The sequence below is a fragment of the Pectinophora gossypiella genome, chromosome 3, assembly GCF_024362695.1.
Source record: "Pectinophora gossypiella chromosome 3, ilPecGoss1.1, whole genome shotgun sequence".
Lineage (NCBI taxonomy): Eukaryota > Metazoa > Arthropoda > Insecta > Lepidoptera > Gelechiidae > Pectinophora > Pectinophora gossypiella.
This window is the reverse complement of record NC_065406.1, coordinates 7404273-7421025: the sequence shown is the minus strand read 5'-3', so window position 1 is coordinate 7421025 and position 16753 is coordinate 7404273. Positions and strand designations below refer to the sequence as shown.

General features: G+C 37.7%; 1 protein-coding gene across 1 annotated transcript; it reads right to left on the bottom strand.

Annotated features, from left to right (window-relative positions):
- Window positions 1-3: 3 nt before the first annotated feature.
- On the bottom strand, window positions 4-16468 carry LOC126382279 (short transient receptor potential channel 4-like). Its single transcript, XM_050032095.1, has 15 exons — window positions 16379-16468; window positions 15519-15680; window positions 14555-14687; window positions 12212-12413; window positions 10592-10815; window positions 9913-10058; window positions 7989-8108; window positions 6908-7058; window positions 6010-6207; window positions 5284-5411; window positions 4591-4740; window positions 4068-4239; window positions 3528-3643; window positions 952-1110; window positions 4-117 (listed from the first exon to the last, which is right to left on the bottom strand). Exons 1-15 carry the CDS (start codon window positions 16466-16468, stop codon window positions 4-6), a joined length of 2265 nt encoding a protein of 754 aa, XP_049888052.1.
- Between the last annotated feature and the right edge of the window lie 285 nt (window positions 16469-16753).

Here is a 16753-nt window from a genome sequence, read left to right as displayed (position 1 = left end):
TTTTTAATTTAAACCTGGACATTTTTGTTTACTACCTCTACGTCTGAAATATCGTTGTAAGAGCACCGACATTAATGCTGGATATTCTTTCTGCAAATTAGCTTCTAGGTCCCGTTCCTGAAAAGAAAATGATTCGTTATTGCTTGATACGATTTTTTTAAAGTTCACGCGTGTTCGGGTTCATAAAAGCATCGTTTCGTCTCGCATGATATCGGTACACGAATCAAACTTTCACTAACTTTTGCGATTTATTCGAGTTTAATTTGGGGCATGGTTCATAAAGATACTATTTTATGATTCTTCGGCAAGGTTTAGTAATTATAACATTCGATTGCAGGTTGTAAATAAGTTATTAAATTGTAACCGTTAACCGATAAACGGATATAAATATATTTATTATAAAGCAACTTTCTGAAATAAGGACGACACTTTAATATCTTTGGTGATTTGTTCTCTATCAGTTGAGACTAAAACATAATTTCTAATGAGTTTGTATCCGCCTTGCTCCTACTGACGGGCATAAGTTTTCTTTCATTCGAATTACAAGGTGGGTACGTCTCGATACTGTCCGTAAGTCGTATCCTGTCAGTCTCATTCATTGTAGGTAGGTTAATAATTTTCCAATATCACCCGAGCAATGTAATGTAGTCGTTACATGAGTTATGTCAGGGGCCTTTCGCGCCTCAATAATAACCCTGGCACCAGAAAAATACTGATCAACCGACTGGCGGTCTTCCCCGCAATCGTCGATCATCTCTTGGCCACCATTATTATAATATATACTACTTTGACATGACGTTATCTTAAGTAGATTTGGCTCAGATGGCAATTACCGCTTGCCGGGACAATTACTACTACCTTCGCCGTGCTTCTACAACGTTTAATGTAGATGTTGGTTTTCCGAAAAGTGAATAAATAAAAAAAACCATAAGCAATAGATAATCTCCTTACAATATAAAAGCAGAAGGCGAGCGACCACCGTGCGCTGGCGCCGGGAACCGTGAAGATCTTCGTCCTGATCCACTCCACCATGCTGCTCATAGCCGCAGCAGTCGGCACCATGTTGTACGGAGACGGCAGTGTCGTCTGCCACATGTAGTCCACGTACACCTGGGAAACCATCTACTATTGTAGGTAGTTAGGTACTCTAAGTACCATTAAGTATACTTGGCCGCATACTTGCTATTACAGTTTTGGTGTTTAGGTTGAGGCAAACTCCGAACACTTCATACAAAAAAGACACCATACGTTGATGTTCTCGTACACGCGCATCTGTGTATGTGACGTGTGACGCCCTTACGATTAAAGACTAAAGTAAGACCGAGGGGGGTGAGGTAAATCTAGGTTAGCCGCTGTTACCTATGGCCGATATTATGATACGCAACAATGTTGTCTGCGTAGATAAATTATCGACATATAATTTTGTCTATTATAGTTGATGAATATAGTTGAATATGTCCGCGTCATTTGTCGCATCGCTGCTGACATATTAAGTAGTACACTAGTGAATACAAAAATAGTGAGTAGTAGTTACATGAGCCATGTCAGGGGCGTTTGGCGGCTCAATCATAACCCTGACACCAGGGTTGATGAGGCTGGTATTCCACCTCACAACCCACACGATAAGAATAAGAAGCGAATACAACATGATTTATTAATTTATTAAGTACTTACTACGTCATATAGCTTAAAACATTGATAAAACCGACAGGTAATCTTTTAGAATAGGTACTTATGTTGATAGCTTCGAAATAAACTTAGGTATCTACTAGGTACTTACCTACTTATTTGAAGGCAAAACACTTAATTTCATAAACTTTCCATCCGTACCATATAAGTGAATATTATAGGTAGGTACTTATTAGGTATGGTCCATTGAACTTTGGGTCTCGCCCACGAGTTATAAAGATTTGGCACGATTGCCAAAAATATGCTAAGGTTTGATGTCAAGTCCATTGGGGTTTGATGTGTTGAACCGAATTCCTTACGAGGACACTTATATGGAGTTTTGAAGATTCTTAAAATAACGTGTTTTGCACCAAAAGGCGGAAAGTAGAGTAGTAGCGAAAACATTTCCCTCTGACCATGTAACTGTTTGTTACGAGCTGCTTGTGGGGTAAACATGTAGCTAATATGCAAATAAAACGTATATACTTAAAGCTATTACAACGTATTACTTAATTATATTATACACCTTTTCTAAGTGCTTTCTTCATCAATCAATGGTGTCTCTGTGATCACCTCTATATCTTAAAGGTACCTAGGTATGTACGTTAAATATAAATAGGTACAGTACATTTCATATACTTGTCACAACCAATCCGATACTGAATGAGGGATTTTCCTGGCTACGTTCCCCAAAAACAATATAGCTGGCGTTGTACAGATTAAAAACGTGATAATTATAATTATATTTTCTCTTATAATAATTAGGTACTTACATAATTATTAAAAAATATTATGTAGCTTATACTGTGCAGAAGCTTTCATAGAAATAATTATTGTTTGATATTTGGATCAGATTATGTATAGAATTATGATGCTTCTTTTTATTTTGTTCAGAATAATAATGGTTGGAAGATCTGTTGTGCCTGGGTGTAATAACGAGGGTCATCATTTATACCCAAAAACAAAGATAAAAGACATAGGTATGTCTGTTATCCATGAAATTAGACGGTTAAAAGAAGGCAAATCTGTATATTTTTTGGGGAACGTACCCTGGAAAATCCCTCATTGTTTTCAATTCTCTGGAAATCGTAAGACGATTTGGTGGTACCTAATTCAAATAATCATACTATACAGGGTGTTAGTGACATCGTAACGAATACTTAGAGGGATCTTTCAGATCATGATTCTGAGTTAATATCAAGTGGAATTTTCCGTCGCAAAATTCATGTTATTTTTTTAGTTTTTTTTTTATTATTTTCAATTCTATACTTTTGCGATGGAAAATTCCACTTGATATTAACTCAGAATAATCAGCTGAATCATCCCTCTCAGTATTCGTTACGATGTCACTTACACCCCATACAAGTACATACAGTAGCCATACAAGTAGGTATGGGTGTTAGTGACACTGTAACGAATACTGAAGTCATGAAAATTTTAGAGCTTATTTAAATTATTTTCCGTTCCATACTTTTGCGACGGAAAATTCCACTTGATATCAACTCAGAATTATGGTCACTAACACCCTGTATAAAAGGGACATTCCGCCCCGCACCAATATGAGCTTGTAGCGAGCTTGATTTACCTCACCTCCCCCGATGGGTCCAGAGTGTTAGGGCCACCGTAACAAAAACTTTGATGGTGAAACACCCACGACGACGACGCAAAATTCCACTTGATATTAACTCACGTATATCTAGGTGGGTTTTCGTTCTCGAGATCCGTTTCCTGAGAATTCTCGAGAAAACGGAAAACTAGTTATAAGCGTGGACATATTTAACTTAGAATCATGTTCTGAATCATCCCCTTAAGTATTCGCTACGATGTCACTAACACCTTGTATACAATTTCTACATTACCTCTGTCCTGCCAAAAGTCCACTCGATGGCGACATTGTCGGTAACCCGCTGGAATGTATTGGACATGGTGGCGATCAGCATGTTGAGCACCACTATCACAGATATCACTTCGAAACCTGAAATCAAATTATTTTGTTAAGTCGGAAATTGGAATAACCAATTATAACTTTCAAGTTTTAGAGTTCGTGCAGTAAGTCAGCATTATGTGAGAGACGGTTATATCTAGGTGGGTTTTCGTTCTCAAGATCCGTTTCCTGAGAAATCTCGGGAAAACGGAAAACTAGTTATAAGCGTGGACATATTTATTGGCAATATAGTCAGGTTTTTCATCCAGTACCTTGATCCGAGAGGCTCATTAGAGCCCCGAAAGGCTTTCGCAAAATATGTACAATAGTAAATATAAAATAAGATAAAATTATATGATAATATGGGTGTAACAAAACACAACTCAGTCAAGTGGTTATCTAAAGGTTATTTTTGGTTTGAGTTCAGATGGACCTATAACCAATGTATAAATATTGGGTTTAACTATAAACTTACATCCAAAACAAAAGTATCCGATGCGCTCGGTGTACCCATGTTTGTTGTCGCTATTGCCTTGACGCTCGTGAGTATTGGCTAGCACCACGTCGGCGCTCTCCAGGGGCGCCATGCAGAACAGGGCCCAGAATAACGTCTTCAACGTGTCTGGTAGGCTTGTGAATGATGACACCTGTCGTATGCATTATTGGAAAGAAGTGTTTTAAACTTAATGATGTGGATTTTTGACAGGAGTCGCGGCTTTTCTTTTTTTCTCACATTTTATTTAAGACTTCTTGTAGGAGCGTATCATCTACAATATCTACATTAATCTAGCATATTGATAAATTACTGCGATAGAAAAATAAAGAGTTTGATTGAAGTCTCTCAATCGAGGATATAAAAAGGTCGTTTTAGTCAATGTGAGGAGAGGAGACGAATGTTGTCGGTGTACATCAACAATGACGTACCTATTTACTTAATTATAAATAAACCCAAGGTCTAACAGAGTAAAAAAAAAATAGATGTAAGTACATTAATATACCTGAACGGTCTTCATTCCAAATTCGTCTTCATAGACCATGCCATCGTAATATTGGTAAAAGCGAGCCAGGCCCGCTGCGAAAGCGCTGATAATTATCGTGAACACTATTATGTATTTGTATATGTCTATGGTCATTTTCCCTAGTGAAACCTGGGAAAAGATATCTGTTTTAGAACTTCAGGAGGTAGGTATGCACCTACTTACATTACCTATAATAACTTCGATTAAACGGCCTCTGAGGTTCAGTGGTTGAGCGTTGGTTGAGCGAGCGACAAGGTCCCGGATTTGAATCCCGATAGGATCACAAAAATCACATTGTGATCCCTAGTTTGGTTAGAACATTACAGGCTGATCACCTGATTGTCCGAAAGTAAGATGATCCGTGTTTCTGATTACGACTTACTGATTTAAGTACGTGGGTCGTGGTCGTTACATAAGCCATATCAGGGGCCTTTGGCGGCTCAATAATAACCCTGACACCAGGGTTTCTGAGGTTAGTAATCCACCTCTTAACCCACATGAGAGATGGGAGAAGAAGACTTCGATTTCTTTTGCGACAACGTGTCTTGCTATTTATGCGATAGGTAGGAGTTTTAGTCCAAGTAAGTAGGTATGATACGTAATGAGTATTTGGGCGGTTCATTATATATATCTTAGGAAGAATATCAAAATAATATTTTAGTATTTTTTTACCTGTAAGGGTCCCAGGTGGTAGTTGAGTTGGCAGAACTGCATCAGGCGGAAGTATGCGAATATGGTCGCTATGCAGAATGTACCCTCGGCGAGCAGAGTTGGGTCGTATTCATTCCAGTACCTTCGTTCTGGAGAATAAAATAAATAAACAATTATTCTATTTTATTATTTATTTATTTATTATTATTATGCCTTAAGTAACAATAGTATAAATGCAATGTCCTGCAAGATATTTGGGGTCTTCTGAAGCAGACATACTAAGGTGCGAAATAGTAAGTATCGGCGTCCGTGGTCCAGTGGTTGAGCGTTAGGCTCACGATCCGAAGGTCCCGGGTTCGAAGCCCAGTGGGGAAATATCACAAAAATTACTTTGTGATCCCTAGTTTGGTTACGACACTACATGCTGATCACCTGGTTGTCCGAAAGTAAGAGGATCCGTGCTTCGGAAGGCACGTTAAACCGTTTGTCCCGGTTACTACTTACTGATGTAAGTAAGTAGTCGTTACATGAGTCATGTCAGGGGCCTTTGGCGGCTCAATAGTAACCTTGACACCAGGGTTGATGAGGTTGGTACTCCACCTCACAACTCACACGAGAGAAGAAATAATCAGTTGACATGAGCATGAGCATGAGAGTAGCTACAACAGGCGCGATGCGGCAAATTTCGTGATTTTCAACCAATAGCCTCAACTTTTGCTGTCTATTTAACCTCCACACCCCTCTTACCAACGAACTGCTCATTGTTGCCGATATCTACAGCGGCGACGAACCAGAAGACGAAAGTGAGTCCAAAGAGCAGCAGCATCAGCACCTCTGCCCAGTTCCATAGCTTGGTGAAGTACCGCCGCGGGCCCTGCATCAGGCACATCCTGATGGCCGACCACGTGTAGCCGCACACGTACAGGACTAGTGGGGTCATTGCTCCTGGAATAGTGCTCAATTTAGGAAAGTCTTTAAACCTAAGGTAAGTAACAAGAGATCGTGGCAGTCTGGGAAGAGGTTTAAATTTTTCAATTCCAAATAAAGAGTACGTACTTCTATTTCTGGGGTCTTATTTGGTGGTCTTCATATTTTGATTGTAGATTATCCCTGACACTGCCCTTCTTACGCACATTATGTGAGCTTTATGTTCTGTGCTGTGGCCAGGCTTACCAGACCGAGGCCATTATTATGTTACTTCTACAAAGTTACCTTCTTCTTATCATGTGGGTTGTGAGGTGAAATACCAGCCTCATCAACCCTGGTGTCAGGGTTATGTATGATAGAGCCGCCAAAGACTCCTGACATCGCTCATGTAACGATTACTCACATACATCAGTAAATAGTAACCGGGACCAACGGCTTAACGTTCCTTCCGAAGCACGTATCATCTTATTTTCGGACAATCAGGTGATTAGCGTGTAATGTCCTAGCCAAACTAGGGACAAAGTATTTTTTTTGATATGTCCCCACCGGGATTCGAACCCGGGGCCTCCGTATCGTGAGTCCAACGCTCAACCACTGGACCACAGAGGCTGTACAAAGTTACCTTAACTTATAGATATCGATTTTAAATCAACGCACCGTCCACCTCCTATTTGCCGACGTCTGTACCACGTTAGGTACAATATAGATAGGTACAAACCTGTGTCTGGTGGTCCCCTCGACTGCTGGTTTCTATCCTGGTTGGAGATGTGGAACACCAGCGCTAGGAATACGAAGTAGGCTGACGCGTGAGTAATTAGTTTGTTCAGTGGAATTCGCCAATGACGGACCAAACGGTGTCGGGGGGCTATCTGTGCAACAAAACGTATGAAAAAACACTATTTGCCCTCTCCTCGTTAAACTGTTACCCTCTCAGGCCCGCTGAAAGAAATTACTTTTAGAAAGAAGTTGTGCCTTTTGTGTCTTTTCTTGTTTTTAAATTTGATTGATGATTTGTGTTTTCCTGTATGCAATAAATTTAAAAAATAAACATTAAATCGAAAAGGATCTTATTGGAAAGCTATCTTCATAACATTAAAATGCAATCGGCCAAAATTTGAACATGAATTTAGAAGAATAACTTAGGTACCTCACTAACACTAACTATCTATTGAGTTAACATCTAATAGACACTTCGCGCAGCCCATGATTTGCTTATGATTTTAATGAATATTTATTTAATAAACATTAAGTTACACAAAGCAAATGTGACCTAAGGATAAGTAGTCCTAAGGGACCAGAGGAGTAATTAGGGGTACATACTGTACTTAGCGCATTGTCAATTTACATAAAACGCTATTTTCGGAAACTTCATTTCAACAAGATTGTATCATAGCGTACATACGCTCACGAAAGAAGTCGCGCGGATTTCAATGGTACTTACTTACTAAATGACAAGTCTTAATAATAGGGTATTTGACTGGGTCGAAGATAAATTATAAAATGCTAAGCTAGAAATAGAAGCCAGTCAAAGATGATCAAAAATAAATCTCATTTCAATTTTCGACTTATTTTCGAATTTTATTTATGAATTAAGTAATAATGAGTACGACGTTTGACCGCTTTTATTGAAGTCGGCACAGGATAGTATTTCCATACAAAGTCCGAAGAAAGCTTTCGTTTTCAAATTACGTAAAACGTATCTTATTTGACTTGGTTGTCAAGTAGCCTATTCCATGCAGATACAGCGACGCGGCCGCGAGACTTCTTTCATGTCGCGGACTCTTAGTAGAAGCACTCACAATACACATAAAAAGAATAAAAGGAGTGATGACGATTCGACTGAGAATAAGACATATTTTCCCAATCAAAGATTTATTGCTCCATCCGTGCCAGTCTCCAACCCAGTGTGATTCCAGAACCTGAAAATATAATATTCGTTTTTCCATAGATTTCCAGAAACGGAAACTAACTTTCGTTCTTGCGGAAACTAAACGAATTCCACAGAAGGAAAGTACCTCGCCCGTCTCTGAGCAAGTTTTCATCCAAATCGGTTCAGCCGTTTAGGTCTGAAAACGTTATGATAGACAGACACATACATACATAAACTCACGCTGATATCCCAAGGGGATAAGCAGATTCTATGGAATTCCATTTGCTTCGATGCTGACACATTTCTCTTGGATCCTCCACATTTATCAATCGTTTCATAGACGCACGCCGGTTCGGAGTAGATCGTACTGAACCTTTCCTAAAGACATCTTCAATTTGATAAATGTACGTTTTTCTAGGTCTTCTTACACACAGAGAGATACTTTTATTATGGATAATAATTATGTATTATAGCGTTGACAGCGATTCTTCCTACTACGGTGAGTTTCTGTTCCCATGCTTCCTATATTATGATAATTATCATAATACCGATATCTCTAATACTTCTAATAGTATAATCGTTTTATTGGCCACCTTAGTGCCGGGAAGCAATCTAAGAGGCGAACCTACCAATTAAATTTGAATTGATATTACTTCCCTTATTTTCTTTTAATTGGTACTGCTTAGTTAGCGTTTATATATCGTAAAAATACATACATTACGTGTACTTACTTATCAGATAGGGGAAATATTACATGAACTAACGCGGGCATAAACGCTATGCAGTTAGTAGGTACATATATGCTGTGTCACAAGCTTTAGTGTAATGTAATAAACAGTAGTTATTCTTACAAATGTAATGAAAAAAGGCTCGCATAAACATAACTGGCGAGTAGTGGGTGTATAGTATAATTTACAGTCGCGATGCTATTTGCTATGGTATGTTATTCTTACTGTTAAGTTGGAATGCTTGTAATATAGATAATCAGTAGACGCAACGCCATATAAATACATATTTCTGTTTATTATATCCTGTAAGTATGACATGCCCGCTTAGACGGGAAACCCATCGAGTAGGTACTTGAGTAAAAACTAGATAATTACTCGAATTAATGAAAAAGTAAGTAATTATAAAAAAATAAACCGACTCCAAAAACTGTCTAATAAGAAGTAAGAAATAATATTCTTTTGAATACGATTTTTGAAGTCGACGCACTTAGAATGACAGTCGTATTGTACTGCATGTTTCCTACTAACTCTACTAACACTGATAAGATATTCCTTAATACAAAAGACATCAACGAAATAATTATTGGGCAATAATGTTTTTTGACCATAACCTTAAAACTACTACTAAAGGCGATTTTAATAAAACTTGCTTTAAAATAATTATTGCATTATGATTAGTAGTTTCTGAGAAATGCGTGGACAAACATAAACCTGTGGAATTAGATGTAAGTACTTATGTAGTGTTTAGAATCCCACATAGATTAACATTATATGAGATTGTACAAATCCAACAATACAACATTCCTTCTTTTTTGAAGTCGGATGGGTTCTTATGAGAGTTTATCAAGTTTTTACTCAAATGCATCGGGTTTACACCCATAATTATTATTTTCTCTTAAGTGCAGTTTTCAAAACCACAGTTGTCTCGACCATTATAGACGGCGAAACTGTTCTCCACCTACTCGTATCACGGTGGTCTAACAGAAAGAAGAAAGCTTAGTGAGGTGTGGGTACTTAGTTCACCTTGCGATGGAGTACCTCTGACTACCCAATTGCGATAGACTTAGCGAGCTTATATTATATTGTGTTATGTTGAACATCCAAACATATTTCACATCAGTTTACCTGTTGAGTGTTAGGGTGAGCAACGAATTCCTTTTGCTTATAGTCCACAGCCATCAGCAGCCTAGGCAGCTCGAACTGACGTCTACCGAGGTAGCCAGATGTTTGCTTTAGAATCAGTTCCACCTCCTCAGACGTACGACAGCATCCTAGAAGGATATAGATTGGCAAAAGTATGTAGAAATCCTAAAGGCCGCTGCGATGCAATGCAACGGGTAAGTATCTTACGTACACGTTATCCATAATTTGTGAAATAATGGCCTTTTTAAGTTTAATTTCTCTACATGGTACATATTTCATATCTTCTAGCTACTTATTTAGACACATCTACTTCTGTGTGTCTTAAGATAAACAAATAATTATTCTTCTGACCTTAACATAAATAAAATATACAGGGTTAGTGAAATGTTGACCTAAAGCTAAATGCTGACCATCTGCAAACTGTACCTACCATTTTAAGGCGAATAAATGAATTATGAATTTGCGACGGAAAATTCCAGTTGATTATTTACCTGAATCATCTCCCTAAATATTTCTTTTTTATTTATTTTTATTTTTATAAATGTTTCTATCTTTCTATTCGGTATGGTGTCACTAACACTGTTACCAGCTCCACGCCTGGCTGACATACGATTCCTCAGTCAAGCTTATTTCTTAGCTGCTACCAATACCCTTCACTTACCCATAAGATCAACAGCGTAAGCACTAACGTCTTTCGCTAGCTGTAAGTACGACGAGGCGAGGTGTATGTGTGTCTCGGCGTTGGCGACCAAATCTGCACTGAGGAGGAACGCGGCGAGGATCTGGTCTGATGCTTCGTGCACCAGGAACACCGGGGAAGACACCGCTTGGTAAGCTGACAGGCGCGCGCTGCTTGTGTATAGAGGGTCATCTAATAGGGACTTCCTTGAAAATAAAAAGATGTGGTACTGTTTTTATACCTTTCAGTATATTAATTATTTTGGTGGAATAAAATTGGCGTTGCTTATGACTATCACATTGTGTTGCTTTCATGGCCAAGTCCTGTCAAATGATAGAAAGATCTTGAATAATGAATTACCTAAAATCATAGCTTGTAAGTTTAAGACTTTCGTGCTTCAGGTCTAGTGCAGCTAGATACACACATACATTCTATTTTTTGTTCGGTCATCGCTTGGCATAATATAGAAACGAGGTAGTGCAGCTATGGAAAGTATATGAATAAGCTGATCCGAGGATTGACTGTAATTGTGCCTCTTGGTCGCCTAGCAGTGGATTAGCATTAGATGATCGATGATGATTGGCCCTCTGCGTGACTGTGACACGCTAAACACGGCTTTACCGCTTCAGACGTACGAGAAATGCTCTCACGTGGAAACCATGTTTAATGTAACCATAGCTTAGACGACTAATAAAATGAGTAGGCACAAGTTTAGTACTAAGTTTTCTCGATGCTAATAACTTAAAAGAAGAGTAGGTACAAGAAGAAGGAAATTATATTACAGATCATTCTGAAACTAAAAGAAATTATTGCCACAATACCTCAAATCTTAGAAAGAATAAAGAATTCGGATTTTATTTTTGGGAAACGGGATTTTACCAAACTGACAACTTAATTCAGTTTACACCTTGGGTATAAGAACGCCCTTGGTATATGCGAAACGATAATTTATTATTTTATTTAAAACGACAACCAAGCTAATTGCAAGTATGTAAGTAATATCTCCACCTCCCAGCTTATATGTAATTGTGTAACGGAAAGTCTGTCATTGTAAAATGGTAACGGAAAACGGAATGAAGTGCGTGGAAGTCGGATGAAGAGACCTTGATAATTGCTAAATTAAACTGCTCTAACGGGGTACTGTCACGGTGAGTTCTTATCTGGTAGACTTATGACATCTTAGAAACATAAGTAGATGTGTGCCCCTGATGTTACTGAGGTATTTCTATTTTGAACATTTAAGTAGAAGGTATTTTTGAATACCTTTAAAGTAGTAAGTAGTAGTTCAAAGTCCTTAGTAGTGCTACAAATTGTATAATGTATCGCTATAGGGGGGGTCCCCTCCAGTATTTAAGTAAGTATCAATAGGAGTAGGAAGCGTACGCGCGAATAATTAAAAATATCACTTTTTATTGGCTTTATTGTTACCTACATATAAGTACTACGTATTTTAGGCAGACCACAGAATTCCACTTGCTACGCTCTTGATATCTTTGAAGCATCCTCACTTCGCTCACTTCGATTACGGTTCGCTATAGCATTATTTGTCTCCTAACTCTGTACATACTATTTATATATGACTGATATATGTTCCGTACTCACCTGCAAGTAATACAGTGGCAGTTGGGCGGGTGTGGTGGAACGATGGTGTGTCCTCGCGCGAGGAGTAGGCACACCATCTCATAGTGGCCCATCTGCGCGGCGAGAATCAACGGGGTCACATGGCTGGGGAACTCAGTGGAATGCGACGCGCCTGCGAACTCCAACCCAGGAGACTGCTTCTTTAGGGCGTCCAGTAGGTATACTGCACAAATGTAATTGGATGTAGGTCATTGAAATCCTCTTATGAAATACCACGAAAAAAAAATCCATGAAATCCATGAAATCCTACTCGAATTATTCTTGGGTATTTTACAGAGAGATTTACACAAGCTTAAAAACTTAAAAGGTAGATCTACCTTTCTAAATGCTAAGTAATAAACATTTGATTTTATTTTTTAAACTTTTGAAGCTTTTAAACCTTTCTTCAGTTGCAGATAGTCAAAATTATTAGCCAATCACAAAATTATTTTGGAATAGCAAATGCTAGGAAGTGTAAATCTCTCAAATCAGTAAAGACATGACTTAAGTCTCTCAATTAACTTTAAGTCGCTATCACTTACCAGTTTGATGTGACTGTCGAGTTATTTGATTATTAACGCCAATAAAAGTTTCCTGTTTTGGATTTATGCAGACGTTAATACCTTCTGACCTCCTCGTTCAAACGGGTTCAAATTAATAATAAATATAATGTATACCGTATGCATTATTACCATTTACAGTATACTTACGGCTGAGTTTCGTACCCGTTCTCTTCATCATAACACTCGTTGTTACCCATTTTATACATACTTACCTACTTTACTTACTTTAATAATAATTCTTTTTTAAACCCAACACAGAAAACAAATGGTAAAACATAAAGTGTAAAAATAAACATAACATAAACAGCCTATATACGTTCCACTGCTGGGCACAGGCCTCCCCTCAATCTACCAGAGGGGGTATAGAGCATACTCCACCACGCTGCTCCAATGCGGGTTGGTGGTTTGTAAAAATAAAATAGGACAAATACAATTCCGTTAAGCACAATAATAATATATGCTTAATTGTAAATAATAATATTAATAATAATATGTATTATTGTCAATTTATTAGACGTTACGCCTCATTTCTGGTTCGGGCTCCGGTGTACCTTAAGCTGATGTTTTATAGAAGTCACCCTATTTATCTAATATTCGAAGGTTAATAAAATTAAGGACACAACTGTTAGTTTCGATTCATTATCATCAACAAGCCTCAGTATATCTTTTCCAGATGATCAGGTCTGCTTTGATTAAAACCTCATTTTATTGCTTTTGTATAAAACATAATATTGAGAAGTTGGTTTCAACAGACTAGATGTTGTTTTTTATGATGAATGTTGTGTTCACTTGTTTTACTTTGTTTAATATGTCTTAACTAGAAGAAGAAGAAGAAAGATAATGGAAAGGCCGTAATGCGCATTTTGTATAGGAACCGCTTTCGCCGGTCCTACCCCACTCTCTTTTACTACTACTCCCGCAAACAGATAATTACGATAGCTCTACTGCTTCTCAAATGCCATAACCACTTTATTTATGTGATACGAAGCTTATCAAGGCTTGTCATTACGTTTCGTTACTGCATACAGAAGTATTTTTTGGATAAATAGCCTATCATTCTAAGGTTTTTAGCTTTCCTGTGATAACTGTGATAAGTAGGGATCTCCTTGAATGATAGTTGATATTAGATTTTTTGCCCTGCAGGATATAAGGCACAAGACTACCTTTTAATATACTATCACGGAGTTCCGTGCGTCGTAAAGTTTGCGGACGAGTGGAGTGCAAAGTTGAAGTATGAACTATTTGCTCATACTTGTATGGCGCACGTTTCGAGCTCACTTATGGCCCTTACAACCTCTTTCTTTTATTCCGTGACTAAATGTTATAATGTGCATAGCTGTAACTGATCCATATGAAGTAAAAAATAGATAATATTATTAGTATAACAAGAAGCTGGCCATTCTTGTCTTCTGAATGCTAAATACTTACTTACTTCTTTTTTACTGGCAACACTGTCTTTACTGTGATTGCTTTGATTGAAAAGTTTGGTCAGTTGCATCAGGACGATTGAAAGTAGGGGCAGTTGGTTTGACGGAGTGTTTGGGTAATGTTTCACGCTCAATTGAAGTCGTAAGTAGACGAATTTGCATCCACTTTCCGTATTATTACGGTACATAATGAAGTTATAAGTAGGTACTTACTCTACAGCGAAACTATTTCAAGCTTCCAGTGTCAGTTATAATGAATAAGTAAATAATTAAATAAGCGCTGATACCTCTAATGGATAATTACATTTTTGAGTGGATTCAATAGATCTTATTACCTGCAATTTTCATATTGTTACTCTTTATGGCAACCAGAGCATTGTCACCGATGTCTATATTCGGTAGTTGAAGAAGGCATTTCACCATTTCAGCATTTTTTTTAAGTACAGCCACAGAGAGTGCAGTAACACCCTAAATGAAAATAAAAGAATTTTGGTAACTATATTTCCAGCCTATTGCCATTAACGGTGCACATATCCTGGAAACCACGTGAAATCAATTATAATGCAAACATGTATTCAAACTCATAAAGTCGACTTGAGTGGATTAAAATCCGAGCCGGGATTTGAATCTACGATATGAGACCATGTAAGCGCCTTCACCGAACAGGACTATCATGGATTGTATTGTTGTGTAGCAAAATATACTTGGTACGTTTTGTGTATTTTATATATTACCTATTTACGTAGGCACGTAGGTACATACATAGGCACATGCTGATTGTCCCTTGGGTACATGTAGGGTACATGTCGTGGCTGACTTTGCTAACTGACGTATCTGTATTTTTTGCTAAAGTGATTTGTGTCTTTATTGACAATTGTAAAAGGTACAGATCAGTTTCGCCAAAAATTGCAGATACGTCAGTTCGCGACATAAGCGACGATGTGTACCGTACCTGTAGTATGGTGTATAAACAAGGTGTCCCTTTTTATTTGAACATGTAACTTAATTGGTATACTCTATCGGGGTTCATAGTGAGAGGTTAGGTACCAACCGATCATTGTCCATCACGTTAGACACGAAGTCATTATAGGCACGTAGATACTAGATATAGCGTTAATATAGTTATTTAACAACACAAGTTGGCTCGTCCATTATAGACGGCGATACGGCTCACCATCTATCACGTTGGTTTAACAGAAAGTTCAGCGAGGCTGGGTATTTTTCTTGCAATGAATGTGCTTCTGACTACCCCAATTGGGAATATAGTCGTCAGCTCATGTTATGTGTGCTGCCACAAACCTTATAATCCATACAGTTGTAGTTTAAATTCTCATGCTCCGTAGTGTACTTGCAAACTTCATCTACATCGCCTTTTGACACTAAACGCAAAAATTTTGCTTCGCTCGGTTGCAGCTTTGGTAACAGTATGCCTTCGTCTTCGGTTTTATGACTGTCTTGTAACTAAAATTGTAGTAAATAGATACATAATCTCATGTCTCGAATCCCTAATAAGTCGGAGTCATGACTGAAATGAGACTACAACTTGCAGACACTTTTAATACGAAGTCTTGAGGTGGAAATTGATTGAAAAATTAAGTCTGGGCAATGTATTGATCAAGGTTGATCACCATATCCATCACAGAACTTCGTATCCACAGTGTCTGCAAGTTGTCTTTGGTTATATGTGGCTCTACCCACCTCATTGGGGATTACTTGCTTGAGTTTATGTATGAAGGCAAAAATCTTATATCCTGCCTCCAGATTTTCGGAAAACGAATATGCTAGGGGCGTCATGCCAAAAAAATATAAAATAATAATAATGTACTCAATAGTATGACAAATAACAGAAAATAAAAGTGATTATCTAAATACTAAAAGCTTCCTTACAAAATGAATACCCGATTTTTAACCACAGGCACGATTGTAACCCCAGCCTGTACTAATCTTGAGATGGAAGTGATGAACTGTATACTGTCATGTGATGAGACCAGTATCCATATAATGGTCCATCATATTAAAAACACACATCAATCATACAATCTCTCTGTTGGCTTTACGGTAAGACTAATCTGTAACCACTAAATATTGGCATATATTTATGTCCTAATCATGAATAGGTTACTGCATGTGTCCCTATAAGTAAATCGTGAAATGCTTACCTTTTCAAGTATATGATAAGTCGCAGAGGAAGACTGTCTTTTCATCTTAGTCCTATGTGACGAGCTCATACATGTAGACTTGCATTTCATCGTGTCATCTGTGCTATTTCGAATCTTTATCATTGCATCAAATCCGAAGCGTAATATATGTCGGTATATATTTTAACATAATATGTATAGTTTACTTTACTATCTATTAAAATGATTGTACAATATTTTATTAGTCGTTAAAATATCAGCAATATGCTTATTATTATAAATCTGACACAAGTCTATAAAGAGGCTATGTTCAGGAATATAGTTATCGCTTTGATATGAAACTATCTATGTAAGAGAATAAAATCTTTTTACGTTTGGCAATAATTTTGTAGATAT